A 27,687-nucleotide genomic window follows, 5' to 3' on the forward strand; every position below is an offset into this window, starting at 1 on the left:
AGAGAAGGCAGGATGTTTTAAAAAAGAGCCTGAGGGCACACAGGTTGATACTTTTTAGTCAAGTGAGCCTGCGTCTTCGTCGCTCACATCTGATTGGCTACAAAAGCAAAGATCTGCAATGTCTTCCTGTTGTTCTTCGAATTGTTCACAGTGATGTCATCAGGTTGACAAGATCCCAGAAGTGGATCTGGGCTAGTTCGGCAGCAGCTACTACCGCACAGAACTGAACACAGGTGTAAGGACCAAATACTATTAATGAACACATTTGAAAACCTCGTTTCGTATAGCACAGTGCATTTCCCCTGGATGCCAATGTGTAATTAAAATGTAAAATGACACAAACGTGTTTTAAAGTCACAGAGGTGATTTCTGAAAGCCCCGAGCCATGAAACAGTGAGGCACTGTCTGGAGGTCACCGTGTGTGCTAGAAGCTGATGGTGACTCGCTAAGTCGCGCTGTGCCTTCGAGATTTCAGCTTCGGTTAGTCCTCTTTAGCTAACAGAGACGTTCGCTGGAGTCTTCACTATGGTGATGACACATAACCAAATAGCATTCCTTATTTAAATAAACCTGGAATATCTCAACAATGTGAAGGAATCAATACAATGTTCCTAGTGTCCATCTGTCTACACTGAGAAAAACTAACCCAACGTTTGAGGTGTTGTCAGTTTATGTAGAGTATGCTACATGAGTCTAATTTCCACCCACGCAAACATCTTAATGCCTGGGAATCCTTGCAGACACCAAAAATAGAATATCTACCTTTTTTTTTGCCAGGAATTGTAACTGAAAGGCATGACAGTAGAAGACACATCTTGATAGAAAAATATTTTAAGGTTTTAATTCTCTGAATACCAAGAGTTAACATTTTATGACTACCCTTTGAAAATAGGGTATCTGGGAGCAATTTTGAAGTTTTCAAAATCAGTACAAAGCTTCTTAAATCCAACATCACTTTCACAGGTTGTAAAGTGACTTCCTTATGAAAGGAAAGCAGCCAGCTTTGGGGTGGGTCTGTCACTGGACTCTGCTGAGTCTCTCTTGGGCAGAGTCCAGGGGCCTTCCCACTCCTTCCATGAGCTCCTTGTACCACGACGCTTTATCACATGTGTTCCTTGAAGAACCATTTCTGATGTTCGGAGTCGGTGCAGTCCCGCAAGAGGGGTACAAAACTGTCACTACTGAACGCCTTCCTCTCAGCCTGAATGCATTTATTGGACTGTGCGTGAAATAACAAACCATCCTACAAGAGATAATAACTGTGGATATTTAAGAGAAATGCAAATAATTCCCCAGAAAATATCTTTTTCCTTACAATGTGTTCTTAAGAGCTCAGGTGATTTTTATCACTGCAGAAGCATTTAGTGAGAGCTAAGTGTCTGCTCTGTACTAAGGTGACTCGGGACCACACGTACATAGGGAGGGCCAGGCGTGTGCAGGTGTGGTAGGCTCCCCAGTCGCCGGAAGCTCAGCTCCAGGGTCCCCAACTCCACTGTCAGGGCCGGTGGTGCCACCTGCTGGCCACTCTGGGGATCTGTCAGACTCCACGTCTCCCTACTGCTCTTCTTTCCGTTCAGGGAAATCAGGATCAAAGATCCCTTATTATCCTCTTTCACTTCCCTCAGGTCAACTAATTACATCCCTGGTGGTCTCTTTCTTTTAGGTTTTTAAATGCAGACTCAGGAAACTTGGCTGTAGTCCCAGGTCGACCAGAGAACAGCTGGGTGAGGGGAAGTCACCAGCGAGGCCACGGATTCTGTGGGACCGTGCCCATTTCCCCAACCCCAAAGATCATGGTCCTCTTTAACGCCTTCTCTTCTTTTTCTCAACTGTTGCTGGGTTAACTCAGAAAGCCTCTCCCCCAGTCCTGGAGTTTTTTTCCCCCTCCACCTGTCTCTGTCATAAGCTGTACACCCCCAGGGAACTTCATCGTGGCTGAGGAGCAAATGGGCAGAACGAGTGACATACCTGTTCTAGGGAAAGAGAAACTTTGGAAATAGAATTATATGCAGAAGAATCTCAAAAATATTAACCTTTAAAACCCTTAAGAGAGCTCCCCAGTTGCCCTCAGAGTACCAAGAAAGAAAAATGATTAAATACAGCCTCCTTTCTCCCACCCTGCTAAGGAAACTTACTGTTCCTTAAATGGTCACTGAAATTTAAGATAAAATTTTAATGACATTTCAAACCAATTTTATGATTTCTAGCTTGCATGACTCTTCCTCGAGGGCTTACTAACAGCTTCCAGTTAGAAGAAAGAAGAGAAGGAGATGGGGGCGGGCGCTGCAGAGAACCACAGACTGCGGGTGTCTTCCCTCTTATTTTTTATATATCAGATGGATAGCAACAAGTGCAAGGCTTGTCCTGGTAGCCTGCAGATTTCATAGCTAATCATAATATCGTCTACAGGAAAATGGACTGCAGCTTCTAATCATACTTAGAATTAACCCATTTATAAGCAACAGAGACCAATCTTTCCATCCCTGGAGCCAGGCTGGGAATGAAAGCTTCCTATGGAGATAAAAGAGAACTAATTTTTTCTTGTGAATTATTTTCTTTGGATTTATTCCCTCATGTGCTTTTTCGTGAGTCAAAGGATCTGACAGATTCACAAGTCCCATTACGGCTGTGTGTGTGTGGGCGGGGGGGGGTGGGTAGTGCCTTTCAGGCCTGAAATAATATCCAGTTTCAAATCCACAATAACTATTCTGATGGAGAGCCAACTCCCTCAGAAGGATGTTTTCTTGGTATTTTCTTATCCTGCAAGTAACAGCTGATCGCTATAGAGCTTCATGGTTTCCAAGGACAATTTCTGCCACACATCTAGTCCTCTATGATCGCTCCCATTTTACAGCTGGGAAAAATGAGGCTTACAGACATGGAGCAGCTCATACCTGGGTCTAACCTCACATCCTTCATCATTTCAACCCCATTTCATCTTCAAATGTGTTTGCAACAGCTCCTCTTTCCATGACTGTGGCTCCAGGTTTAAGGAGGGTGGGACAACTGGAGGGGAGCCAAAGCGCTACTGATGCTGGGTGCTGATGCTGGAAGTGGGACCCCAACCACACTGCTAGCACCTTGGGGGAAGTCCTGGGTCTCCTGCATGTGGCTGCACCCCTGAGACCCGAGAGGACTAGGCTGGGGAGCTCTACTTCTACTCCCCCCTCGGCAGCCCGCGGACCAACAGCGTGGAAGGCAGGAGACAGCTCACTCACCTCCTGCAAGATGAACTTCTGATTCTCTGGGGCAGTTTCCTGGCAGAGATGCATGACGAGCGTGTCCGTTCCTGCCTCCACAGTGATGCAGGCCTCTGGCTGGTGGGTGTTATAGCGTATTTCCTTCTGGGACGTGTACTCGAAAAACTAAAAACGGAGCAACCAACGTGCACCAGTTACTATCTGATGTGGAAAGAGGGAGATCGCTGGACGAGAACCTGGGGAGACTGCAGGTTGGAAGAAACTCTAATCCCACTCCTCCTGGCACTTTGTCTCCTCCGTCCTCCACGGGCCCTGCCCTGCTGGTGTATCTGCCTGCTTGGGCTGGGGTCCTGTTCCAGGCCACAGACCTTCCAGGACTCACTCTCTGGCCCAGCCTGAAGCTCAGCGCTTCACCCAAACAGACCTGCCCAGGCCACCGGCAATTACCGTAAACACTGCATGGCACTGTGCATCAAAACGCAGAATTCTGTTTAAGCATTAATTCTAAGGAAGTCATCTGAAATGCAGATCTGTTGTTTTTTCCTTTTTATTTTTTTTTCTGACAAGAAGTTAGTGGCAGAGTCACTTAAAATTGCAAAGACAGGCAGGCAGGGACTCAGTTATAACTAAATAGTAATATAGCCACATGAAGGATTATCAAGAGGCCCTTAGGAATGATAGTCTCAAAGGATGTCTAATAACACAAGAAAAGTATGATGAAGTAAGTGGAAATAACGGGATAGAAAATGTATAGACATTATGATAATAACGATTTCAAACAATAATCCAAAGGCCTTGCATACAAAAAGATGGGAAGTAAATATGTCTTCATTCTTATGACGGTTGCTGGAACCTGTCATTCACTTACTGCTTCTATTTTGTATTTTCCAAATGTTCTGCAATAAGCATATATTACCTGGATCATGCAAAAAATCACAAATGTTTTATTTTTTAATTTTTTTTTACTCTGATCTTTATTATTAAATGTTTAATTTTTTAAAAATGGAGATTCATACCAATAGTCCCTTGAGCATAGAGCCTCCTGCTGTCTGCTGTCCCCTGGCCCAAGAATGTTAAGCTAGAGAAGCAGCACCTACCTGGTTCTGACCCATTCCGTGACAGAGGTATAGAAGGACCTGGTGTCCTACGATTTGGTTTTCACTGGGAGGGTTATAATCAAAGCAGTAATCTTTCAGTCCTTTGTTCCGGAGCTAAACAAAACATAAAGGTGGCATTTTGGTCCAGATTTATACGCAACATACGATCCCACCCAAGGCTGTGAGGGTAATGACTCCATCAGAGAAGAGTGTCTGCCTCACGAACTGAACTTAATGGTAAGATCCCCTTACATTTCGAGTTTAGAAAGTGCTTTCCCATTCTATACCATAGGCAAGAAGCATAACCCCTGTTTTAAGATGACAAATCTGAGTTGCAGACAGTTTAATTCTTTATGGCCTGGAAGCTCATATCTCTCCAGTTCTCATTAGTGAAGCCTTATTGCTGCACTAGTCCAAGCATAGCTGGGATGTTGCCTCACATATGTCCCAAGGACGCCTGCGAGTATGCATCTGCAAAAAGATATCCCGATTGAGAGACTCACCAGTCCACAGATTAGAAGTCCACCATTCTAGACTACAAGAATAGCATAATACAGAGCCAGTGACTTGCCCAAGGTCACACAAGTAGAGACACCTGAGTCTGAATCCAGGACCTCAGCTCCAAGTCCAGTGTTCTCTCCATCACTCAATGCTGTCTAATCTAATGTCATCTCTAAGGTGTCTTTTAGATCTAAAACCCTTCAAACATTCTAAGAGCAAAAAAACATGCTCCCTCTTCCCTTTCAGGAGCCTCTAGGGAAAGACACATACCTTTCCAAATCCCTTTCTGGAGAGTTCAAAGACCCCTCAATGAACTCCTTGTGAACCCCACTCCTGTCCTGGCCCTTGTCCAACCTTGACTAGTCTGTTTCTGAAGATAAGACTCAGCTATATAGAAAGAAGTTTCCACAATCCACCAGCTCATAGAGCACAGACTTCTGTGTTCTTAGAGTCTCTTTGCTTTGTGAATGAATCTGGGAACAGGAGATATTTAGAATAATCAGAGCATCTTAGACTTGGAAGGGTTCAAATGTCATCTAGCCATGTCTTGACCACCAAAGGACCTTGACCTCAAATGAGCTCCCTATGTTCAGAAAGATTTGAAACAAACTACAAAAACACTAAATGAGAGGTGGGAACCTCTAAAGATTAAAACTGAGATTAACTAACCAAGCTAGCTGTATCAAGTTGGTGAGACACAGAAAAAATATTAAATGACTTTATAACATTCCATGTTTTTTTAACTATCCCATATTTGATTACATTTTCTTAGTGAACTACATTCTATAAACAAATAGATCTGCAAAGAAATCTTAAACCTCATTCAGTATCACACTGTCAGTGGTAATGGTGTGTTATTATTTTGAAACTACTTTAAATATAGTTTAAGATAAAGCAAATAATATGTGAATATTTTTTGAAACTAAGATTTTCAGTGTAAGAAAAAAGAAATACAAGTATCGGAGCACCTGGGTGGCTCAGTTGGTTAAGTGTCTGCCTTTGGCTCGGGTCGTGATCCCAGGGTCCTGGGATCGAGCCCCGCATCGGGCTCCCTGCTCAGTGGGGAGCCTGCTTCTCCCTCTCCCTCTGCTGCTCCCCCTGCTTGTGTGCACTCTCTCTCTTTCTCTGTCAAATAAGTAAATAAAATCTTCAAAAAAATAAAAGAAAAAGGAATACAAGTATAATACCAAAGAAGAAAAAAATCCTGTCAGATTATATTTGAATTTGAGGTATCAGTATGAACTCACGATTTGTTTCTCAAAAATATGCATTGCCTTTCTCTGCCCACTGAAAAGCTGTAGTGTGCTCTCCCACGTGGTACCCACTGGCGGTATGTGGCCACAGGGTACCTGAAATGGGACTAAGTCCACACTGAGATATGCTGTAAGCATAAAATACACAGCAGATTTCAAGACGCAGTATGAAAGTAAGTAATGCATCTCAATAAATTTTTACATCAACTATGTATTGAAATGCTAATATTGAGGATATATTGAATTAAATAAAATATGTTATAAACTTCACTTGCTCCTTTTTTAAAACACGGTTACTAAAAAATGTCCCATTACTTATGTGGCTAGCATTATGTTTCTGTTGTGGAGTGTGCTCTAGAGACAAAGACCACCACTGGTGGTGGTCTGGACTGTGGGCTGTGACCACAGCTCCCCAAGGAAAGGGTCGGGGCTTCTGTAAGGCATGGCAGCAGATGTAGAAAATGAGTGTGACCAGATTCAAGGAGGCGATCAAACCACTATAAGGAGTGAAGACCATAGAAGCCAAAATAAAGAGATTCTCACTAGCCAAAGATGGGCAATCTGAACAGATCAAAGAAACACACACACACACACACACACACACACACACACACACACACACACACAACAGGTTAATTGATTGAAGCACACTGGCCATATAAAAATCCGCTGGTTTACAATGATGCTCAAGCAAAGAAAAAGCCAAGAAGCAAATGAGCCAACAAACAACAAAAACAACCCATTCTGCCCAGCTGGAGGACAGTGGAGTGCCAACTCTTACCCTGAAAACAGGCAAATAAAGAGAAAGACTTAAAAATGTGTTATGCCTTTTCTGAATGAACCCTAAATTTCGTAGACATCAAACTGTCCTGGTTAACAAGGGAACATTCTTTACAGAAGAAATGAAAGGACTAGAAAAAGCACCGTTTGGCAATGCCATTTGAAATACGGGTCTAGGGCCCGCTTCGGCAGCATATGCGAAAATTGGAACGGTATGGAGAAGATCAGTGTGGCCCCTGCACAAGGCTGACATGCAAATTTGTGAAGCCTTTCATATTTAAAAAGAAAAAAAAGAAATACGAGTCTAGGCAATGGTTATCAACGGCCACCAAAAACAGGAGAGAGAAAGTTGAAGCAGCCCCTGACAGCGGCTGGTCCAGGACAGGCTCCCTCATCACTAGCGCAGGATGACCAGAGCTTAGGCGCTCCCCGCCATGACGCAGTCGGAACACAGGGCACACCCGTGAGGTGCTCCTGCCATAAAAGGTCGAGTCCCACTCCAATCAAACCTTTCGACCTCATTTCCAGTTTAAGAACTGTGGGGAGAGGCACAGTTTAAAAGATACCACAGGGAAACAATGACGTAACTCCAAGGGTGAGACGCTCTATGGGACAACGGATGCTGTTTTTTCACCATGTATTAGCAAAAGGGGGGGAAGAAAGGGAAGCGGTCTGCCTCAGCTGAAAGAGCCACGGGAGGAAAGACATGGCAGCCAAATACAATGGTAGACCGGGTGTGGATCCCAGGTGGAGCCAGCCAACTACCCCAAGAAAGATGTGAAAAATCGGGGGAACCTGATAAGGGCTAGATAGTGGAGGATATGAAGAAATGATTGCTCCTCTGGGTGTGATAGTGGTCTGTGGTCCTGTAAGATCATGTCCGTACAGACGTGCATGTGACAGTGACTAGGAGTGAAATGACAGGATGCGTGGGGTGTGCCTGAGCAAAGAAAAATGAGAGAGGATGGAGCCGAGGAGACAGAAAGCAAGAGAGGCAAAATCATGATGATTCTAGATTCTTCGGGACAGGGTTCCTTACACCATGCCCTCTGCTTGGACATTTTCACAAGGAAAATTGAATTTAATGCATTAATGGCCTGCTTTGTACTTATTTTGTGTGTGTGATTATTTATTGAATGTCCATTTCCCTAGCAGACAATATACTTCTTAATGGTGGGACAGTGGTTGTCCTTCCACCATCAAACCCCCGATGCCCAGAGCAGTGCCTAGCACAGGGTAAATTCCACATAAATATTAAAGTTGGAAAATTCTGAAAGTTACAGATACTCTTGAGAAGCACAAATATGTTGGGTGAGTAAGGGAAATCTTCATTAAAAGAGGCAGAGATTTAAAAACAATCAAGAGACCACACATATTAGGGAGATAGTTGTTTATGGTGTTTACTTGTTGTTGTTTTTTTTTTTTTTAGATGACTAAAGATGTAATTGGTTCTAATTTAGTTCACGGTTGTGGAGAACTTACATTCCATGCAATGTGCTTGCAATTTTCTCTCTCTCTCTCTCTTTTTTTTTTTTTAGTTTCAGAGGTAGAAATTAGTGATTCATCAGATGTATATAACACCCAGTGCTCATTACATCATGTGCCCTCTTTAATGTCCATCAGCCGGTTACCCCATCCCCAACCCACCTCCCCTCCAGCAACCCTGTTTGTTTCCTAGAGTTCAGCATCTCTTATGGTTTGCCTCCCTCTCTGTTTTCATCTTATTTTATTTTTCCTTCCCTTCCCCTATGTTCATGTGTTTTCTTAAATTCCACATATGAGTGAAATCATATAATTGTCTTTCTCTGATTATTTCACTTAGCCTAATATCCTCTAGTTCCAACCACGTCATTGCAAATGGCAAGATTTCATTCTTTTTGATGGCTGAGTAATATTCCTGTGTGTGTGTGTGTGTGTGTGTGTGTGTACACACCACATCTTTAGCCATTCATCTGTCGATGGACATCTGGGCTCTTTCCATAGTTTGGCTGTTGTGGACATTGATGCTATAAACACTGGGGTGCACGGGCCCCTTCGAATTACTATGTTTGTACCCTTTGGATAAATACCTAGTAGTGCAACTGCTGGGTCATAGGGTAGTTCTATTTTTAACTTTTTGAGGAACCTCCATACTGTTTTCCAGAGTGGCTGCACCAGTTTGCATTCCCACCAACAGTGTGGGAGGGTTCCCTTTTCTCAACATCCTTGCCAACATCTGTTGTTTCCTAGGATTTTGATGGATTCCTGTCTCACATTTAAATCTTTCATCCATTTTGAGTTTATTTTTGTGTATGGTTTAAGGAAATGGTCCAGTTTCATTCTTCTGCATGTGACTGTCCAATTTCCCCAACACCATTTGTTGAAGAGAATAGCTTTTTTCCCACTGGATATTCTTTCCTACTTTGATGAAGATTAGTTGACCATAGTGCGTCCTGCTTTGTATTTATCAGACTTTGAGAATAGAACACAGACACTTCTGCTCAAACCACACAGCAGAGGAGACCTCCCTAAGTTAGTGTAATTCCTCCCAAAAGCCAAAGGCACTGGACATTTTAGTTGACTTCATCCCAGAAACATTTCTTTCAGATTCTTTAAAATAACAGAAGTGACCCTTCTCCCTCCACTACTGCCTTTATGAATCCCTGAGTTGGGGATCATTAACTGGTCCAACCACTGAAGCTTGAAGTAATGTGACACTGGACATGGAAGCACTAAGTGAGCCTTAGTTTCCTCGTCCATACAAATGGGAGGCTTATACTCACCAGTTTGGAGATGGCTTCGAGTGCTGACATTCTGGACCGGAGGCCCAGGTGTGGGGAGAGGGAAAGACAGTGCATGAATGCAGGGAGGGGAAGGAGGGAGAGGAAGGCCAGCAGTCCCCATAAAAGGGCCCTGTCTTGGCCAGGATTTGTCGATCAGGGAACCCCCTGCCTGCCACAGGCCCGCCTTGCTCACCATCCCGAAGAAGCCAGGCCTGTCTTCAGGCACATGCAGTTCTGGGTACACGTTCTCCAAGAACCACCTGAAGTCCTTACACTGGAGCTTTGCACGGAGCTGCTTCCTCTCGGTCACATCCCCAAAGGGTTCCTGAGAAAACAGCAAAAACAGTGAGTCCCTGCGGGTTACGAACTTCCTGTCAAAGCCCCATCTCCTCGGATGTTCCCTTCCTCAACAGCATTTATTGAGCACCTACTGTATGCTGGGCCCTGCACAGCCTCGGACACGGCTACAGCACCCTGGCAGGAGAGACTGTTACACAAACATCTGCCCTCTCGGGGGCCCTCGCTACAGGGACGTGTGGCCAGCTGTACAAGGGAAGGACACAGAGCGCCTGGTCATGAAGTGAGGGAGCTGCCAAGTCCTGGGGCCGCGCTGGACCCCAGGCCCGTGCATTGGTGAGTGCGTGATCACAGATCAGCGAACGTCCATCCGTACGCACACCATGACGTGCTGAACTGCTGCTGATACCTGAGCACCCACTTTCAAATGCAGGTTAAGCATCCTCGATGTAATCATGCTCAAAGGCCTTACGTGTTCAACACACTGAGGTTGAAATATATCCTTAGAGTGGTGAGTGCAAAGTGCCACGATGATAAATACTTGCAGAAGGTTAGTTTTCTGGACCAGACCGATGATTAAGAACTTCCACATAACTGAGCAAAAGCCAAGTGTCTATTCAGCATGGCCAGAGGGGCGATGCTGAGTGCTGACATATTGCTGTCCAAGCACCATGATGCTAAAGTATTAAAATCTGACAAGCTAAATATTTAGCAAAATGGTAATGATAGGAAGATGGCTGAGTAAAATTTCAGATTTTTTACTTACTTCCCAGTGGTTCTTTCTTTGGTGAGTCATGGTGTCCTCACCTTCAACCAAATACCCATTTTAACACTGGGTCCCAGGCATCCAGACAAAAGGCATATGTGGTGGCCCTCTAACACGTTATTCTTTGGGAACCCTCAGGAAGAGGGAACTGGGGCTTCGGGAAGACTGGGTAACGGGAAGGAGCGGATGTTTCCACCCTGCAGCCTTGAGCAGGACAGAGGAAGCCAAACCTGGAGCCCAGAGGCAGAGAGGGACCAAGGGGGTGGTCAGGGGCAGGTCCACAGGGCTCTGCAAAGCAGGGAGAAGGGTCCATGGGAGGGCACACGCCCCAGGCTCAGCTCTGCCTGCATGATCCACAAGGACTTGGGCAAGCTCTCTGAGCTTCAGTTCTGTCATCTAAAAAATGAGAATCTCGTAGCTATCTTGAAGGGCTGCTAAGGATTCAGAAGAAGAGATTTTCATCAAGTGGCCAGAATTGAGAGGTTTTAGAGCACACCTCGTCTTGCCAAGCGACCCTCTTAGTTATGCAGATGCCGGTGGACACCCTGTCCCGGGGCCTGCAGAGCTGGCCAGTGCAGAAGCCATGGACCTGCTTGCTGAAGTTTATTTGTAGCCCTAGTGTCAGTACTTGTGGTTCGACACCTTCACCGTCATTCGCAAACATGCGCAGAGCGGCCGAAAATCACAGTCCCATGGGACGCTCCTAGCTGAGGTCACATCTCAGTCCCATACTGTCAACAAGTGTCCTGTTGGGGCGCCTGGGTGGCTCAGATGGTTAAGCATCTGCCTTTGGCTCAGGTCATGATCCTGGGGTCCTGGGATCGAGCCCCACATCAGGTTCCTGGCTCAGTGGGGAGCCTGCTTCTCCCTCTCCCTCTCCCCCCTCCCCAGCTCATGCTCCCTCTATCTCTGTCAAAAGGAAAAAATTAAAAAAAAAAAAAATCTTAAAATAAAACAAACAAGTGTCCTGTTCCGGGTCCGCCTCGTGCCACATTTTCCAGGTTTTGCTGCTCTGTGTTGGTGATTTCCCTAGTCAAAAGCCCCCCGAGCACGGTGCTGAAGGGCTGGGTAGCGTTCCTAGGTGCAAGAAGGCTGCGCTGGGCCTGACGGAGAAAATACGTGGGTGAGATGAGCTTCATTCATGCGTTACAGTGCTGTTGGCCGTGCGTCCGATGTGAAGAATTGACAACGGGTACTTCCTAATGTCTTCCAACCGAGATACATGTGAAACCAAGTTATGAATTGATCAGTTGGCAAAAATGTCAGCCCGCGAGAGGCATGCAGGGACCTAGCCCTGTTGACCCTCAGGAGCAGTGGTTCAGTAGTCTGGAAATCAGGGTTGGGCATGACCGCACGGACAGTAAGTACCGTGACCAATGAGAAGCAACTGTAGGTATTATTATAAGGGGAGGAATAAAGGTTTCCCATGCTGGTATCATGGGTGCCCCGATCTATTCTCTATTTCTGGAGCCAGGTCTGCTAGGGTGCGGAGGCCAGCCGGGGTGCGGGCGGGCCAGGGAACTCACCAAGCGGGCATGCGGGTTGCGATGGTAGTAGAGCTCTTTATATTCATCCATCCACACTTCGGCGGCTCGGACGCTGTTGGCCAGAGCCTTGTTGCGGGAGTAGGGAGCTTGCTTGGGGAAAACGTGGCCAACGTGAGAGCAGGGATGTGTCTCCAGGGTCCCGCCGCACTGCCAGATCTGTGCACAGAGCAGGGAGGAGGCTGGTGGGTGAGTGGGGGGGCGGGCTGCTGGTTCACAATGCCCACAGCCAGGAGGCTGGGCACACAGACGTCACAATGAATGCTGCCAGGGCCTCGCTCCCCAGGGGACAGGAGGTCACCTCCCCAGCACACGCAGAACACAGAATGCAGTCGAAGAGCAAGAACACAGCCCCCAAAACGAATAAGCCATCGGAAGTGAGACCTCAAAGTCCATGCACTAAAGTTCATGCACTTGACCCACAGGAGTACCCATAGCTGACCTCACCAGAGCCCATTTACTCATCACGTAAAACACAGGCTCTTTACCTGGTCTCCTAGCCACAGAAGATAGGAAAGCGGCAAGTAAGAAGAGAGGTTTGGAAGGGGGAAAGGAAGAGCTTCTAGAGGCAGGCAGAGCAGCCTGACACCTAGGGAAGAGGCAGAAAGACCATTAAAAGCACACCCTAAACCTCAACAGGCTGAGCTGTCTGAGACCATTTCGTGCGGGGGCAAATGGCTGGAAACACCCCATTGTCCCCAGGATGTGTGACCAGGGTACTTAGAATGGGGGGTGTGAGTCTTCAGTGGAGGGCCAATTCTTATGAATTCTTTCTAAGCAGGAAACCATATAAAACATTATTGAAATTTAAAATTTTCTATTAAAAAGTAGAGACATTGACATAACTTTTTGATACTTCAAAATGCAGGATTTGGTGAATTGGAAACCCCAATGAAATGCTGGAGGTCTCTCCAAGGGGCATCTGTGGGTCATACGCAGCAGAATCAGTAGGTGGGCTTGTTCCAAAAACCAGATTCCTGGTCCCTACTGACAATCCATCAAACCTGACTTTGTGGAGACTGTACCTGAATCTGCCCTTTTTTAGCAAGTCTCCCTAACAATTCTTATATGTGGCAAAGCTGGAAAGTCACTGTACCAAACAGGGTACTTCATGAGGAATTAAGCAGATCAAGGCTCCAAAAGATGGAATTGGGACGCAGGGGCCTGTGTTTGAGCCCAGGGTCTGCCACTCACAATTTGGGTGACCCTGACCCAGTCACCTCCCCTGTCCAGGCCCCAGCTCCTCCCTGTTGTAGTGAGAGAAAAGAACTAGGTAACTTGAAAGGCCCTTCCCTGCCCCAAATCTATGAAAAGTACATTTTTTTTAAAGGTTCAAACAAGAAGACAAGCATGTCTCTAGGATGTGTGTACCACTACTAACATCTTTCAGTACTGTTAGATAAAATCTGCCAACATGGAGGAAAAGTCCACCAGGGTCTCCTGGAAAATCCCATCATTTCTCACGGGAGAGAAAGAGAGAGAACAGGTTAGAATGAGTCTGAAGAGAAGACTGGAATACTTACCCTAAAGGAGAATTCGAGGTTTTCTCCGCCCCAGACTTCCATTCCTGTATCATAAGACCCCAGATAGTCAAAATATTTCTTACTCACAGCAAACAGCCCTCCAGCCATTGTTGGAGACCTAGAAAAGTGTGAGAACTGTGTTGTAATGTGAGTGGCAGGAAGCCAGCAGGGTTGAACTCCTGCCCATCCGTCTCTAGGCACATCCTGAGTTCACGCTCCATGCCAGGCACTAGGCTGGGCCTGAAGGCCTACATACATGTGTCCCATAGTCCCTGCCCCGGGGAAGCTCACGGACACCTCAACCGGCACTGTGTGTGAGAGCACTCAGGTCAGGCCAGAGCCCCGGGGGCACCCAGGAAGAGACCTGGGGCGGGGGGTAGGGCTCAGGCTGAAGAACACAGGGGAGCTGGCAGAGAAGAGGAATGGGGTGGTTCTCCAGGAAGACACCAGCATGAGCAAAGGCCTGAGGGTGAGAGAAGACCTTGTCCTTCTAGAAGCACAGACAACAATGAAAGCCAAGGACAGAGATGTGCTCCCCAAGACGATGGCTAGCACCGGGCTGCGGTGGCCTTGGCCGTGCAGTCACAGGGCGGGCAAGCACGGATGCCCTCGGGGCTATAGAAGACCATGAAAGGCAAGTCCATCACCTTAAAGCTCCCCCAGGGCCCATTCCTCTCCTGCAGGAGTGGCCTCCCCTGCAGGACCCAGACGGCTAGCATTGGCCTGCTTCTTCAGCCGGCCTGATGTTCTCCTCACCAGGCTCCTCTAGAACCAGTACCGGTTCCAGAAAGGGCCCAAGGCTTCTGTCCTACCACAGCAGAAAGCTGTGGGGTCAACACACCAGGAGATGCAGATGCAAAAGGATGCATTCGGAAATGGAGACCTATACTTCATTAAGAGCCTGTCTACGGATGTTACAGCAGCACTTCTGGCCCTTGACAAAGTATTGGCTTTCCCTGCGCTCTAAGCTCGGGGCCAACGAGAAAAGGGCAGCAAGATTCCTTGCGGAAGGGAAGGCTCTAGACTACAAAGCACTTCCATGTGTGTTCTTCCTAAAAGTCTAAGTAGGCAGGGTGGATATGCTTGTACCTATTTCATAGGTGATGAAACTGAGGCCCAGGGATATTATAGGAAGGGAAGGGGAGTTGGCCACGACATCCCTGAGTTTACGTGTACACATGGGGTGCGGGCATGGGAGTTCATGTCAGCATCCCAAGCTGCATATGTGACCCCAGATAGGATCCTTCCTACTCTGAGCCTCAGTTTACAAAAATCCGTGAAACGTTGGGTAGGATGTCCCTCAGGGCTCCTACAGAAGCCTGGGCACCACCCAACCTCTCCCTTCCTCATTCTCCTTCAGCCTCCCTCAATTCTTCCACTGCAACATCTCTGGGGTCCTCCATTCCCTCCATCTTCTGCACCATCCTTCCTGCCTAGAAGACTACGATGCCTCCTAACGATGTCCCTGCCCCCTGCCCCACCCCCTGCAGGCCCCTCACCATGTGGCATCCAGCAACCTTTAAAGAATGCAACAGGCAATGGTCATTTCCAGCTCAAATCCCTTCGGTGGCTTCCACCTTCTCCAGGTAAAGTCCAAAGCCCTGTCCTTGACCTTCCAGGCTGGACGTGACTTGGCCCCATTCGTCTCTCTTCCCCCATCTCTCAACACTGTCCCCACAGGCATTTCCCTCTGGCCAGAAGTGAGTCATCTCGGGGTCAGAGCTCAGGTGGAAGATCCAGAAGCCCACCTGCCGAACATGGGTGCAGATCTAAGACACCATTTCCAGCTTGGTACACCAGTAATAAAGCTGATGTTTGACCTCCATCTGCCTGATTCTTGTATCTGCCTCCCATCTGGTCCTGAACTTGGAAGGAGAGGAAGAAGCCATACTATTACTTCAACACCTCGAAGAATGAGAGCAACGGAGCCCCCTTTGAGCCCACTCTTCTCAGACCCAGGCTCACTCACTGACTGGCCAAAGGTGGCTGGTTCAGCCCCAGGCCCACCTATAACCCAGTTGAAAAAGGGCCTGACAGCATGTCCTCAAAATGTTAAGCTTGAAATTACCATAGGACTCACCCAATTGCACTCCTAGGTATACACCCCCAAAAATGGATAACAGGGACCCAAACAGATAACAGTACCCCATTCACAACAGCACTGTTTACAATAACCAAAAGGTAGAAACAGGGCACCTAGGGGGCTCAGGTGGTTAAGCGTCTGCTTTCGACTCAGGTCATGATCCCGGGGTCTTGGGATCAAGCCCCCCATCGGGCCCCCTGCTCAGTGGGGAGCCTGCTTCTCCCTCTCCCTCTGCCTGCCTGTCTGCCTACTTGTGACCGCTCTCTCTGTCAAATAAATAAATAAAAATCTTAAAAAAAAAAAAAAGGTAGAAACAACCCAAGTGTCCATCAGTAGGTGAATGGACAAACAAACATGGGTGTATATACAGTGGAATATTATTCAGCCATAAAAAGGAATGGGCTTGGGGCGCCTGGGTGGCTCAGTCGTTAAGCGTCTGCCTTCAGCTCAGGTCATGATCCCAGGGTCCTGGGATCGAGCCCCGCATCGGGCTCCCTGCTCAGCGGGAAGCCTGCTTCTCCCTCTCCCATTCTCCCTGCTTGTGTTCCCTCTCTAGCTGTCTCTCTCTGTCAAATAAATAAATAAAATCTTAAAAAAAAAAAAGAAAGGAATGGGCTTCTGGAAGAACCTTGAAAACATTATGTTAAGTAAAAGAAGCTAGACACAAAAGGATAAGTATTGTGTGATCCCACTTAAATGAGCAATCTAGACTAGGGAAATCTGTAGAGACAGAAAGTAGAATAGTAGTCACCAGGGGTTGGAGAAGGAGAGAAAGGGGAGTCATTGCTTGATGGGTATAGAGTTTCTGGATAGGATGATGAAAATGTTCTAGAAGTATGTAGAGGTGATGGTTATACAATATTGTAAATGTGCTTGATGCCACTGAACTGAACACTCAAAAAAGGTGCAAGTGGAAAATTTTGTTATGCACATTTTACCAGTTTTTTAAATAACCAAATCAATAAAACATACCAATATAAAATTCATGTGTGTAGGGAAGATTTTTAATAAAAGTAAGCAAATGCTCTGGAGAAAACAAGGGAGCAACAGCCAACCAGCCTCCCAAGGGCTGACTCCCTGATGCCAGATGCGACGAGGCACGCTCCAAGAGTGAGCGCCTGGAAGTCACCCCTCACCTGATGACATCAATGGGGGACTGCATCCGCATCCTCTCCCTCTCGGGGACCATGTGCCAAGTGAACACCAGCCTCCAGTCAAAGCCACCGATCTGAGGCTCCCCGGAGTTGCCCAGGTACTCAAACGTGTTCCAGTCGATCACATCGATCACAGGGCACACCACTGCCGACTCCTCTTCATGGATCCTGCGAACACCAGGATGCCCTGTGTGCCTCTCCGTGCAGAGAGGTGGCCGGGGGACTGGAAGGGAACTTGGGGATGAACTCTCCTCCTCCTTCCTAGCCTGTGTGAGAAGGCCTGTGCCTTCTCTTGCAGGTGTCTGCAGCCATGTCAGGCCCTGGCCGGTGCTCATCAGAAGGAATGCTCAGGTGATGGGGGAAGCTGAGGAAGGAAGGCTTCTGGCCTGAAGATGGAAGGTCCCACAGCTTTCATGTTCTGATTCCATCTATGACTATTCTGCATAAACTTGAATCCCTCCATGAAAGTCGGGATATGTGAAAATCAAAGGTCACTTTTAAAACAGAAAACAGATTTTCAGTTTCTAAAGATGGCAAGAGGTTTCTTCATGTAATCGCAATGAAACCTCTTCGTGTCAAGAAATAATTATCCCCCTTCAAAAGAGATGCACCCAGACCAGAGGATCAGCTTTGGAGCTCGAATAAAAATTCGAATCCTGCCCCTTATTTGCTGTGTGACGTTAGCCAAGTCACCTAACCTCTCAGAGCCTAATCACGGGCGCATTGATACCTACTCAGAGGGTTAACGTGAGGACTCCCTGAGGGAATGTTTGTAAAAGATGGTTGACAGAGAACCTGGAACTATTGTTATTCTTTTAATTCTTGTTATTGTGCAATGTTATATGGTATTACATTGAAAAACCCCGTGCCTTCCCGCCGTAGATATCAGCCTGCGTGTCTGCTTCAGCTGCTCTCCACAGTCACCGCTGCAGATTCAAGCATCCTTCAGCACGCTGCCATGTCGTGTCGGTATTTTGCATTTGACGGCATACCAGGAAAGATGAACCGGGACTAGGCTGTGTGTGAACACTGGATTTCTCTGGGTTACATTTCGGGGGCTTTTCTCTGGGATTTGAGACCTAAAAATCCTAAGTCACACAGAGCAATGGTGTGAAGAAACAGAGATCAAGCAGACTTGAGCTGTGTCTTTAGAATAATACCAGAATACCACAGGGGGTGTTGTGAATATCACACTTAGGTAAGAATTACACTATTAGGTGAAATTGCACTGTTCGGGATAGATTGCATGAATAAAACCTGGGAATTCTCTAAAGTGAGGGACATGCAGACCGGGTACCTATCAACACCCAATTCTTTAAATAAACTGAGGGTGCTCTTAAAGGGTTTGAGGGGACCAATGGCAGACCCGCTGAGCAGGTTCAAAGAAGCTGCTTAGCCCCTGGCAGAGACAAGAACTTGTGACTTGGAATCAAGCTGGTTAGAACCATGGGGAGCCTAATTTTTATAGGAAAAGGAGAACTAGGGGGAGCCAGCCTTGGCGTAAAGGCCCCTGGAGCACGGTCACACAACGAGCAGGCCCAGTAGCAGTGCGCCCCACAGCGGGGCGGGGGGGGGGCGGGGGGGCAGGCATGCTACTGGCATCTGGGGCAAACCATTCTTTGTTGTGCAGGGCTGAGTTGCGCACTGTGGGCTGTCCGGCATCCCTAGTCCCCAGCTTAGAAAAACGCCAGGAGTACGACTCACCTGACTTGAGAGCCAAAGAACATCTTCTATATCCAAAAGCCCCTGGAGGAATGGGGTTACTGTTCCTGTTGGACCGTCTAAGGGACCAGTGTGTGCCAACTCTGGTGCCCACCGAGGTCCCTGGGGAGCTCTAGAAACATCCAGAAGCCCAGGCCCACCCCCAGAGCTTCAGGTCCAAAGAGTCTGCCGTGAGAACAGGAGTTGGTATGTTTTACCAATTCCCCAGATTGGGGTGCGTTTGTCTGGAGATACGGAACAAGGAACTTGTCTGTGGACAGGACTGCCTCGCTGCCCTCAGGGGATGGGCTAGAGCGGAATTCTGGGCAGCGTTAGCGCATCGGCTGCCTTTAGACCGGCCTAAAGGCAGTCATCTGTGTGCACATGGGGAGGGGGCGAAGGGCAAACCCACTGGTCCAGGTTCCAGGGGGAACTCTTAGCTGTCACCATATTCTAAGTAACCTCAGACTCCATCACAGGCTTGGGGAACCCTGGGTTCTTGCTGCTAGTGAAGCTCAGCAGGAGGAGAAAGAGGCAGCTGGGGCACCCACAGGGGACAGGACCGAGGACAGCAGAAGTGGCAGAACAGGGGACAGCCTGGTCTCACACAGGAAGGGAGGCCAGTGGGTCCCCAGTTCTTCCAGGCACACTCTGGCAACCAAAGCGCCAGAGGCCACGGAAAAGCAGTTTGCCAACTGCAGAGATTCTGGTCCTCCAACCCTTCCCCAGCTCCACAGGGAGGGACCAGAGGCAGACCCCCCACCTTGGCCGCTCCTCCCCCACCCAGAAGAACTCTGAGTTGGCCAGCCCAGCTCCTGACCACTATGATGCCGAATCAGGAGAGTAAGGAGAAAAAGAGGGAAGAGAACAAAAGGCCCGGCGACTGCAGTTTTAGAGGGCAGACAGGTTGGGAGGGTCAAGGTAAGACACTGTGGGACAGCAGGAGACATACCCTTGAAGACAGGGCTGTATTATGACTTTTCATGGCTCCATAAAAAATACATATATTAAAAACTATATTTTACGACTATGTTGGTATAGGGACAAACACCATCCAGGCTAAATTCATTACTATACAGTCATTATTGATATTCATTTTTTTCCTTCTGATTGAAAAGAAACAATTACTGCAAAAACATTTTTGTGGGTATGTTAAAGGTTCATGGGTCCTAAGCATTGTAGGCACTGGGTATAATGGATAAGACAGCCTTGCTTGAAGGAAATACGCCAAAATATATATTCTTTAGCAGTGTGATTCTATTATGATTGATATTTTTTTTCTTGGTTGATCATACTTTCTAAGGTGTTCCACAGTAAACACATAAAATAAGTAGGAATAAAAGCAAACACTCATAGGGCCTCCCACATGCTAGCATGTTCTAAGGACTGTATGTGTCTTAGTTCACTGAATGGCCTCTGCAGCCCTATGGGGCATGGACTGTTACCATGCCCAGTGACAGAGGACTGCCCAAGGAGCATCTGAACCCAGGCGCCCAGCAGCTCCCTATGCCCAGGTAAGACATTTCTGCTTCTGCACCATGTGGGGCCCCCGGCTGCATGCTCACCTCTGCAGCAGTGGCTCGAGCCACCCCTCGTGGCACTCACAGTGGCAGTCCAGGAAGGTCAGCACTTCACCTTTTGCCGCGGAAGCGCCCAGAAGCCGGGCTCGCACCAGGCCTTCCCTCTTGTTGGCGCGGATCAGACGCACCTTGGGCAGCCCAGACAGCTCATCAGCCAAGCGCTCCTTCAGGTGTTCTGGGGAGGCAAGCAAGGCAAGCAGGGTCACCGCCACACATCCCGAGCCATGTCCTTCTGGGGCCTCGCTATCCCCAAGAAGAAAACTGAATAGACAGAAGCCTCCTTTGCTCTGCACCTGGGATGTCCTCACCTCACCCAGAACCGAGGCTGGAAGCGCAGGAAGGCCAGGGGAGGCTGGGGCGGAGGAATTCCAGAACCCCGGAATGCTCCCCTTCACAACACATGCACACTGAATTGTATGTTTGAAATGGGTGCATATGGTATGTGGATGTATCTCAACAAAGCTGTTACCCCCTCAAAACTACATCACATCTTGACTTGTGAACATTTAAAAATGAAGAACACAAAAATTGCTCAACCACAATTTTTCAGAAAAATTGGCTTCATATAAACTCGATTTATGTTAATTATGTAATGTTATAAAATTTTAATTTATGTGGAATTATGTTAACAAATTTTATTTATATTTATGTTAACATAAATTTTCTCAGGAGCACATTTCACTGGACACGGTAATAGTAATAATGGCAGCTCACACCAGAGGGCCTCCTGTGCTAATTACTGTCTAGGGGATTTATCTCTAAGTCACGTGAGTCTTATAACTTTCCCATGAGGTAGGCACTACAACAATCCCCATTTATAGATGAGAACACTGAGGCCAGGGAGGCTAAGTAATGTGTCAAGGTCTCAGAACAAGTGAGCTAAGGAGCCAGGATTTTAACCCGGTGCCCCTGGCTTGAATCCACAGGCTTAATTAACACTGCCTCCCAGAGCTTTCTTGTATAATCTCTCACCCTTGTGAAACAAATCCAAAATTTGTCAGGAGCACGTGCTCATCCCATTTGGCAGAAGAGGAAATGAGGTTTTAAAAGTTGAAAGGTTGTGCCCTGGCTGGCCCCAGGACTTGTGACTCCACACACATACCGGGACTGGAGGCCCTGGTTCATACCCCTCCGTGGGTCACGTGGAGGTGGGTGGGAACCCATCAGGCAAAATAAAAATAAGAGGATCTACCCATGTTGATGTGGGCTTTGTCTGAAAGTCCTCAATCATCAGCAAAAGGGAAATTTTTTTAAAAGAGTTTTTATTTATTTATTTGACACAGAGAGAGAGAGACAGCAAGAGAGGGAACACAAGCGGGGGGAGTGGGAGAGGCAGAAGCATGCTTCCTGCAGAGCAGAGAGTCCAATGCATGGCTCGATCCCAGGACTCTGGGACCACAACCTGAGCCAAAGGCAGATGCCCAATAACTAAGCCACCCAGGCGCCCCAGCAAAAAGGGAAATTTTATGAACTGTTCTAGGTTGCTTCATAGTTTGTAAAAATGTTTCTCTAAATATTCCTAACACTCAAAAAAAAAAAAAAGCATTCATTGGTTGATTTTTTTTTCAATCCTAAATATAACTGCAAATAAGCTGACAGCACAAATAAGGGAGGTGACTTCCCAAGCAAAGCTAGTTAGTGGCAGTGCCCAGTAAACATACACGAAATTGCAGGTGCAAAAAAAAAAAAAAAAAAGGAAATGCCTGTGTAGTCTCCTTGCACTCTTTATGGATTTGGTCAGCATCAATTTTATGTCTGTCTGAATGGTCTTCCCATGCCCTGAGGAGCTGACACCCCTTCATCCAGCTCAGACTGACACACAGAGAAGGCAGCAGGGAGGAGGGGCAGGGCAGGGCTCCCATCTCATTACAGGCTGAGTGGGCATGTTGCCCACTCTACAAGTTACCACGATGGGGAGGGAGCCTCGGCCCCACAGTGCCTTACACTGGCATCTTCGAGAGAACGGAGCTGCGCGGGGAGGGTTTCATCCCGTAGCCCTGCCCGCTGAGGAGCTGTTCCATCCCATGAGGACAAAATAAATAATCTGATCTTTGCTTCTGAACGAATGCATTTCTGAAATGTTTTCGGCATTCCACAGTTTAATATTTCATAAAAGGACAAGTTACCATTTAACAAACACTAACAATACACCAGGCACTGGCCTAGCATGTGACCCACCTTTCTCTCAATCCTCACAATGACCCTATGAAGTAGGAACTGTTATCCCATTTTACGGGGGCTGAGGCCAAGGTTGACACTGGACTTGCTCAAGGTGGTGTAGCTACAAAGTGTTGGAGCTGGGATGCCTGTGCAGTGTGATCCAGAACCAGTGCCAACACTGATTTAGAACAGCCCTTGCAGGAAAGGACCAGAGGAAACAGAGATGCGTACCTACTGCGTGCCGGCTGACATGGAGTTTCTGTCCTGTGCACGACCTCATTTATTCCTCACCGCTTTCTGATATAAGTGTGGATAAACCCATTCACAGATGAGAAATCGAGGCTCGGAAAAGACAAGTGACTTGTCCCAGGTGCCATGACAGGTTCACGGTAAAGCTCACCTCAGGCCCAGGTGCCCTCACCCCAGAACTCGGTGCCAGGTGGCATCACTCCACATCAAACCCCAGCCTGGCCTGCATACTCTCACAGAGAAGGCCAGCTGAGGCCGAACATACGCTCTTCCCGTGGGTGCACATGGCCACCCATCATAGAGCCTTCCGTTCCCAGCCTCCCTTGCAGTCAGGTGCAGCCAAGTGACCCTGTTCTGCTCAGTGGGATATGAGGGCAACTTCCAGGTCTGGCTCCCCAGCCCCTGGCAACCCTTCTGCCAACGGGAGCGAGCAGAAGGTGAAGAACCAGCCTGGGGCATGCAGACAAGGCAGCACAACATCCTGGAGAATGTGGAGCTACAGAGCAGAAGGAGCTGGGGCCCTGACGCTGTGAAGCCCGCCACTCCAGCCCTAGACGGTTATGCAAGATATGTGATGTGGGAGACATCATTTTTATCCTGTGTAAATCACTGTTATTTTGAGTCTCTGTGAGAACAGCCAAACACACCCCCCAATTAGGACACATACTCCAGGCTTTGAAGTCCGACAGGCCAGGCCCAGAGCCTGAAGCAGCAGATGCCCAGGAAGCAGGAGCTGCTATCCTTATGCGTGGCCCAGGGATGGTAATCTGGCTTGAAATGGGCTATGGCCTTGACATGTCCCCTCAGCTGAGCTTGCCCTCACTCAGCTCGTCATGTGGCACGGGGCATGACCACAGCGGCCCCGATGCCCCACCCCCCCATCCATCAGCGATGCCCCACGGGGCAGTGCAGAAAGCCCAAGACCGAGTGACCTTCCTGTTCCCTCAACGGCCCTCAGCCGGCTCCCATCAGGCTCCTGTTTTAGCCTACACCCCTTATAGTGGCCCCCAGGGCCCTACTGGCCTGGCTTGCCCACCCCTGCAAGAGTGTCTCCCATGCCGCCTCCCCACCGGCCAATGGTCAGTCCCGAGGAATGCCTGCTCACCCCAGCTCCTTCCCGCGCCTGCGGCTGCTGGGCTGCCTCCTTCTCTACATCCCAGCCTTTGGCTTAAAACCAGCTCCTCAGGGAGGCTTCCACCAGCTAGAGGAGGGCCTGTGCCCAAGCTCCACTTACTCTCCTGCTCCCACTTTGTTTCATAGCACTCTCTACCTTGCTATATTACATTTGCTGTATCATCATGTTATGCTATGCTATTTTACATTGTGTTGTGTTGTCTTATATTATTCTTTACACGTTCATTGACCATGTCCACTCACATCTCTACCCACCGGAATGTGAGTTTTATGAGAGCAGGGACTTGTGTTTCCCACAGAATCCAGGTGCCTGGAACAGTGCCTGGCACACAGTAGAAACTCACAAAGTGTTCACTGAATAAATCAAGGCCAGCCCTGAACTGCATGTGAATTGCTGGACCCCAGGTCGCTGGTCAGGCCTGTAGGGATGCCAGCCACCCTCTCAATGGAATGTCTCTCCCTGGCTTCAGTTCTTCTGTCTGGGCTGCCCCCCACTTTTTAAAAACATTTTATTTATTTATTTGAGAGAGAGAGAGAGAGTGGGGCAAGGGGGAGAGGGAGAGAGAGAATCTCAAGCAGACTCCCTGCTGAGCACAGAGCCTGACGCTGGGCTTGATCTCAGGACCCTGAGATCATGACCTGAGCTGAAACCAAGAGTCATACGCCCAACAGACTGAGCCACCTAAGCACCCCTGGGCTGCCCCTTTTTGATCTCATCTCAAACTCAACACATCCAAAGCCAAATGGCCCCCTTCCTCTCCCAGACCTGTCACTCCTGCCCTGGGTGGCTTTTCCAGCTCTGGGACAGCACCACCACTCACCCAGAGACCCAAGCCAGAAGCCTGTAGCTCCTCCAGATGTCATGCCTCAAATGTCCCTCCTCCCCCTCCCCACCCCTCCCCTCTACTCCCACCTGACTCCCAGCCTCCATCTCTCACCTAGGCCACCTCTACAGTCCCTGGCCTCCCCGCAGAGCTCCCCCATACACCATTCTCCACCCACAGGTATCTTGGGCCTAGACGGATACCTCAAAGGGCAAAACCGCTCTCCTGTTTAAAATCCCACCTCTGGTCTCCCTGCCCTCAGGACAAAGTCCCAATTTGACCTCATTTCTAATGCCTGCACCCTTCCCCAGGTCTCACCTCTCTCCTCTGCCTGCTCCCCTTGAAGCAGCTGCTCCTCTGGCCTTCCTGAACTACCTACAGATCCTACACAACCCATGTGACACTGTGCCTCTGAGCCTTTCCACCTTCTGTGCCTCCATCAGAACCCCTCCCTCCACCTTTGCTGCCCACAAACTACTCACCCTCCAAGATGTAAGGTCAGCCCCTATTCCCGACTGCCTCATCTTCCTGCAGCACCATGTGGTAGAGCTGTCAGCACCCCTGCATCCCCAGCAGGCTCTGAGCCCCCTGAGGGCAGGGGTCGGGCCCAGGGGTACACAGGAAGCCCATTCTGCCCACATTTCCACCCCTCTGAAGTCATGCTTTTGCCTCCCAGGCACCGCCGTGGAAAGCCAGGCCCCTCCAAGAGCCCACGGCGGGGGCTCACCTCTATCACTGTAGTCATCTACAAGGATGACTTCTTCTAGCAGGATGTCTGGGGACGTCTCGAGGACACTGTAAACTGTCCGGAGGAGGGTCGACCAGGCTTCGTTATAAAACGCTATGACAACAGATGTCGTGGGCAGATTATCATAATCATATTTCTTCTCTTTGCACCTGCAAATACGAGACAGTTTCAGGAATCGAGAACCTGCTGCAGACTGTGTGTACCAGGCCTAGGCTGGTGCTGGGGAGGGAGGTGAAAAGGGGACACGGGTCACAGTCTCGAGGCCTCTTCCTGGGAATGGAAAATCATCTGCTGGCATCTTCCAGAGCCCCCCATCCCCACCTTGTGTTCCACTAGGAACCCTAACAGATTCTAAGAAAGGCTCTAAAATGACACCCTATAAGCTTGAACGGTGGGACGCTGTTTTCAGGCTTTAGGGCAATTTTCAGATCTGAGTGACAGACAAGCTAAGCAGACCAGAAGGGAGGGAGACTGCCACTCTCTCACCGGGGTCTGCTCCCTTCTGACCCCACGGCCAACCGCCAGGCCTGTGCTCAGACCGTGCCCTCTGCCTGGAGCATCCTTTCCTCATTTCTCTACCTGGCACACTCTGGCCTCCTTCTGTCCCTGGGCCCGAGGGTGCAGGCAGCTGCTGGCTGCAGGAGGGGCCCCTAGCCACGCGTCCCTTCCAGCAGGTGTCACTCGCTGTGCTCTGGCCACTGGCTGGAGTCTCACTGCCCTCCCAGCACCACCCCAGCTGCATGTCCCTGCTCACAAAGGCAGTGCGCTGGACGCAGAAACGGGAGCTGCCGCTAGAATGCTAGAACAGTCTGGAAGGGCTCCGGAGAGGACCCGGACTAACCCCCCCTTGAGTACCCACGCCACCCCTCAATCCACTCTGTGGTGGCCCGGGCGGGGGGGGGGCGGGAAGGGTAGGGTGAGGGGATGTGCCTTGACTGGCAGTGACAGGAACCAATAAGCTTCCTCGTTCTTTAGTAGGGTTTCCTGTTACTTTACAGGGAAGTTTCCCTACTTGACAGAGAAGTCTCTCCTCACAATAGCTGATGACAAACTCCCAGGGTCATCCCAGGGACTGGGCCATGCCTGGAACTCATCAGCAAGAAATGGCCAGAGAGGGGCAGGAACAGAAGCCCAAGAGGGGCACCTGCAGGACCCCGGGGCTGGAAGGGTGGGCTGGCAAAGCGAGAGGGGCATGCAGGCTGAAGAGAGGACAGGCTGTCTGGACAGAAAGGGAAGGCCTTACAGACAGGCCGGGGACACATCGAAGAGATGCAGAACGTAGCAGCATGAGGAGTGAAGCTAGCTCTGTGAACTGTCTGCCACGGGCCAGGCAATGTACCAGGGGGCCCTTACCAGTCAGTCACCAAATATCTCCTGATAGACTACTAGGTGCTGGGTTTAAAAAAACAACAATCGCCCTGCTCCCACAGAGCTTACATGCAAGGGGACAATAATCAAGTAAGCAAACATATCAGTAATTTCAGTAGGCGATGGTGCTAGGAAGAAAAGCAGGATGCGAAACAGCAACTGTTGAGGGGTGTGGGAAGGGGGAAGGGGAGTAACCACAGAACAGGTAATCAGGGAGGGCCTCTTAGAGGAGGTGACATGGAGGATGAGACCTGAATATTGAGGGACCCGGTCCTGCAAAAAGCAGACAGAAAGCCCTTTAGGTACGCACTTTATTTCTTTGTGGTTTTTCTCCCTTTAGTTCATTATGAAAATTTTCAAACATACAAACGGTAGAGAGAATATTATAAGACAGTCCTGGGACCTTGGGCCCGACATCAACAATTCTCAATGCATGGTCAATCTTGGTTCATCTAAGCCCTCACCCACACCCTCCATCCCAGACTAGTGTCAAGCAAAATCCCACATAGCACAGCATCCATAAATATTTCAATAGACCTAAGAGATAAGGACTCTTTTTTATAATAAAACACTATAAAGCCGAAACACCTTAAAAAAACTAGTGATTCCTTAGCGCTACCATAACTCCAATCTACAGTATTTCATAAAAATTAAGATGCCAACGGTTGGAAGACACACCATTCTTTTAAGAATCTCTAAGAGGACACATGTCGCCTAACTGTAGGATGTGTTGATTTTAAGAAGTCTCCAAATCTCAGAAATGTTTAAATATGAAAAAAAGACTTAAAATTAATGATATTAATACTTTAACTCAAAAACACGTGCTATGTTGGCATTTATTGAAACGGGGCTCAGCGAGGTGAGTAACATGGGCGGTTCACAGAATGCCGGAGGGTGTGTACCTGCCCAAGGTTCTTGGGCCCAGGGCCCTTGTCGTAGGGTTCTGGCTCACTCTCGCCCCCC

At 48.5% G+C, this 27,687-nt stretch overlaps 1 protein-coding gene and 1 non-coding gene across 8 annotated transcripts in view; one reads left to right on the top strand and one right to left on the bottom strand.

Moving 5' to 3' along the window:
* GALNT12 (polypeptide N-acetylgalactosaminyltransferase 12) overlaps positions 1 to 27,687 on the bottom strand; it is a 47,365-nt gene that overhangs the window by 9,981 nt on the left and 9,697 nt on the right. For 2 of the 7 annotated variants that reach the window (XM_035723577.1, XM_035723575.1), the window contains exons 2-9: positions 25,336 to 25,505; positions 20,227 to 20,416; positions 16,943 to 17,128; positions 13,724 to 13,841; positions 12,183 to 12,359; positions 9,787 to 9,918; positions 4,298 to 4,411; positions 3,219 to 3,365 (exon numbers count right to left, since the gene is read on the bottom strand). In XM_035723577.1, coding sequence (XP_035579470.1) covers positions 3,219 to 3,365; positions 4,298 to 4,411; positions 9,787 to 9,918; positions 12,183 to 12,359; positions 13,724 to 13,841; positions 16,943 to 17,128; positions 20,227 to 20,416; positions 25,336 to 25,505 — 1,234 coding nt within the window. Of the gene's footprint in view, positions 1 to 800; positions 1,260 to 1,283; positions 1,974 to 2,007; positions 2,512 to 3,218; positions 3,366 to 4,297; positions 4,412 to 9,786; positions 9,919 to 12,182; positions 12,360 to 13,723; positions 13,842 to 16,942; positions 17,129 to 20,226; positions 20,417 to 25,335; positions 25,506 to 27,687 lie in introns of those variants that run through there. The other 5 variants (XM_035723578.1, XM_035723574.1, XM_035723573.1 and 2 more) reach the window with 5 other exon arrangements.
* Positions 7,010 to 7,112, top strand: LOC113935171. Its single transcript, XR_003523929.1, has one exon. It is a non-coding gene; the product is annotated as a U6 spliceosomal RNA (small nuclear RNA).

The sequence above is a fragment of the Zalophus californianus genome, chromosome 13 (genome assembly GCF_009762305.2).
Source record: "Zalophus californianus isolate mZalCal1 chromosome 13, mZalCal1.pri.v2, whole genome shotgun sequence".
NCBI classification, from domain to species: domain Eukaryota; kingdom Metazoa; phylum Chordata; class Mammalia; order Carnivora; family Otariidae; genus Zalophus; species Zalophus californianus.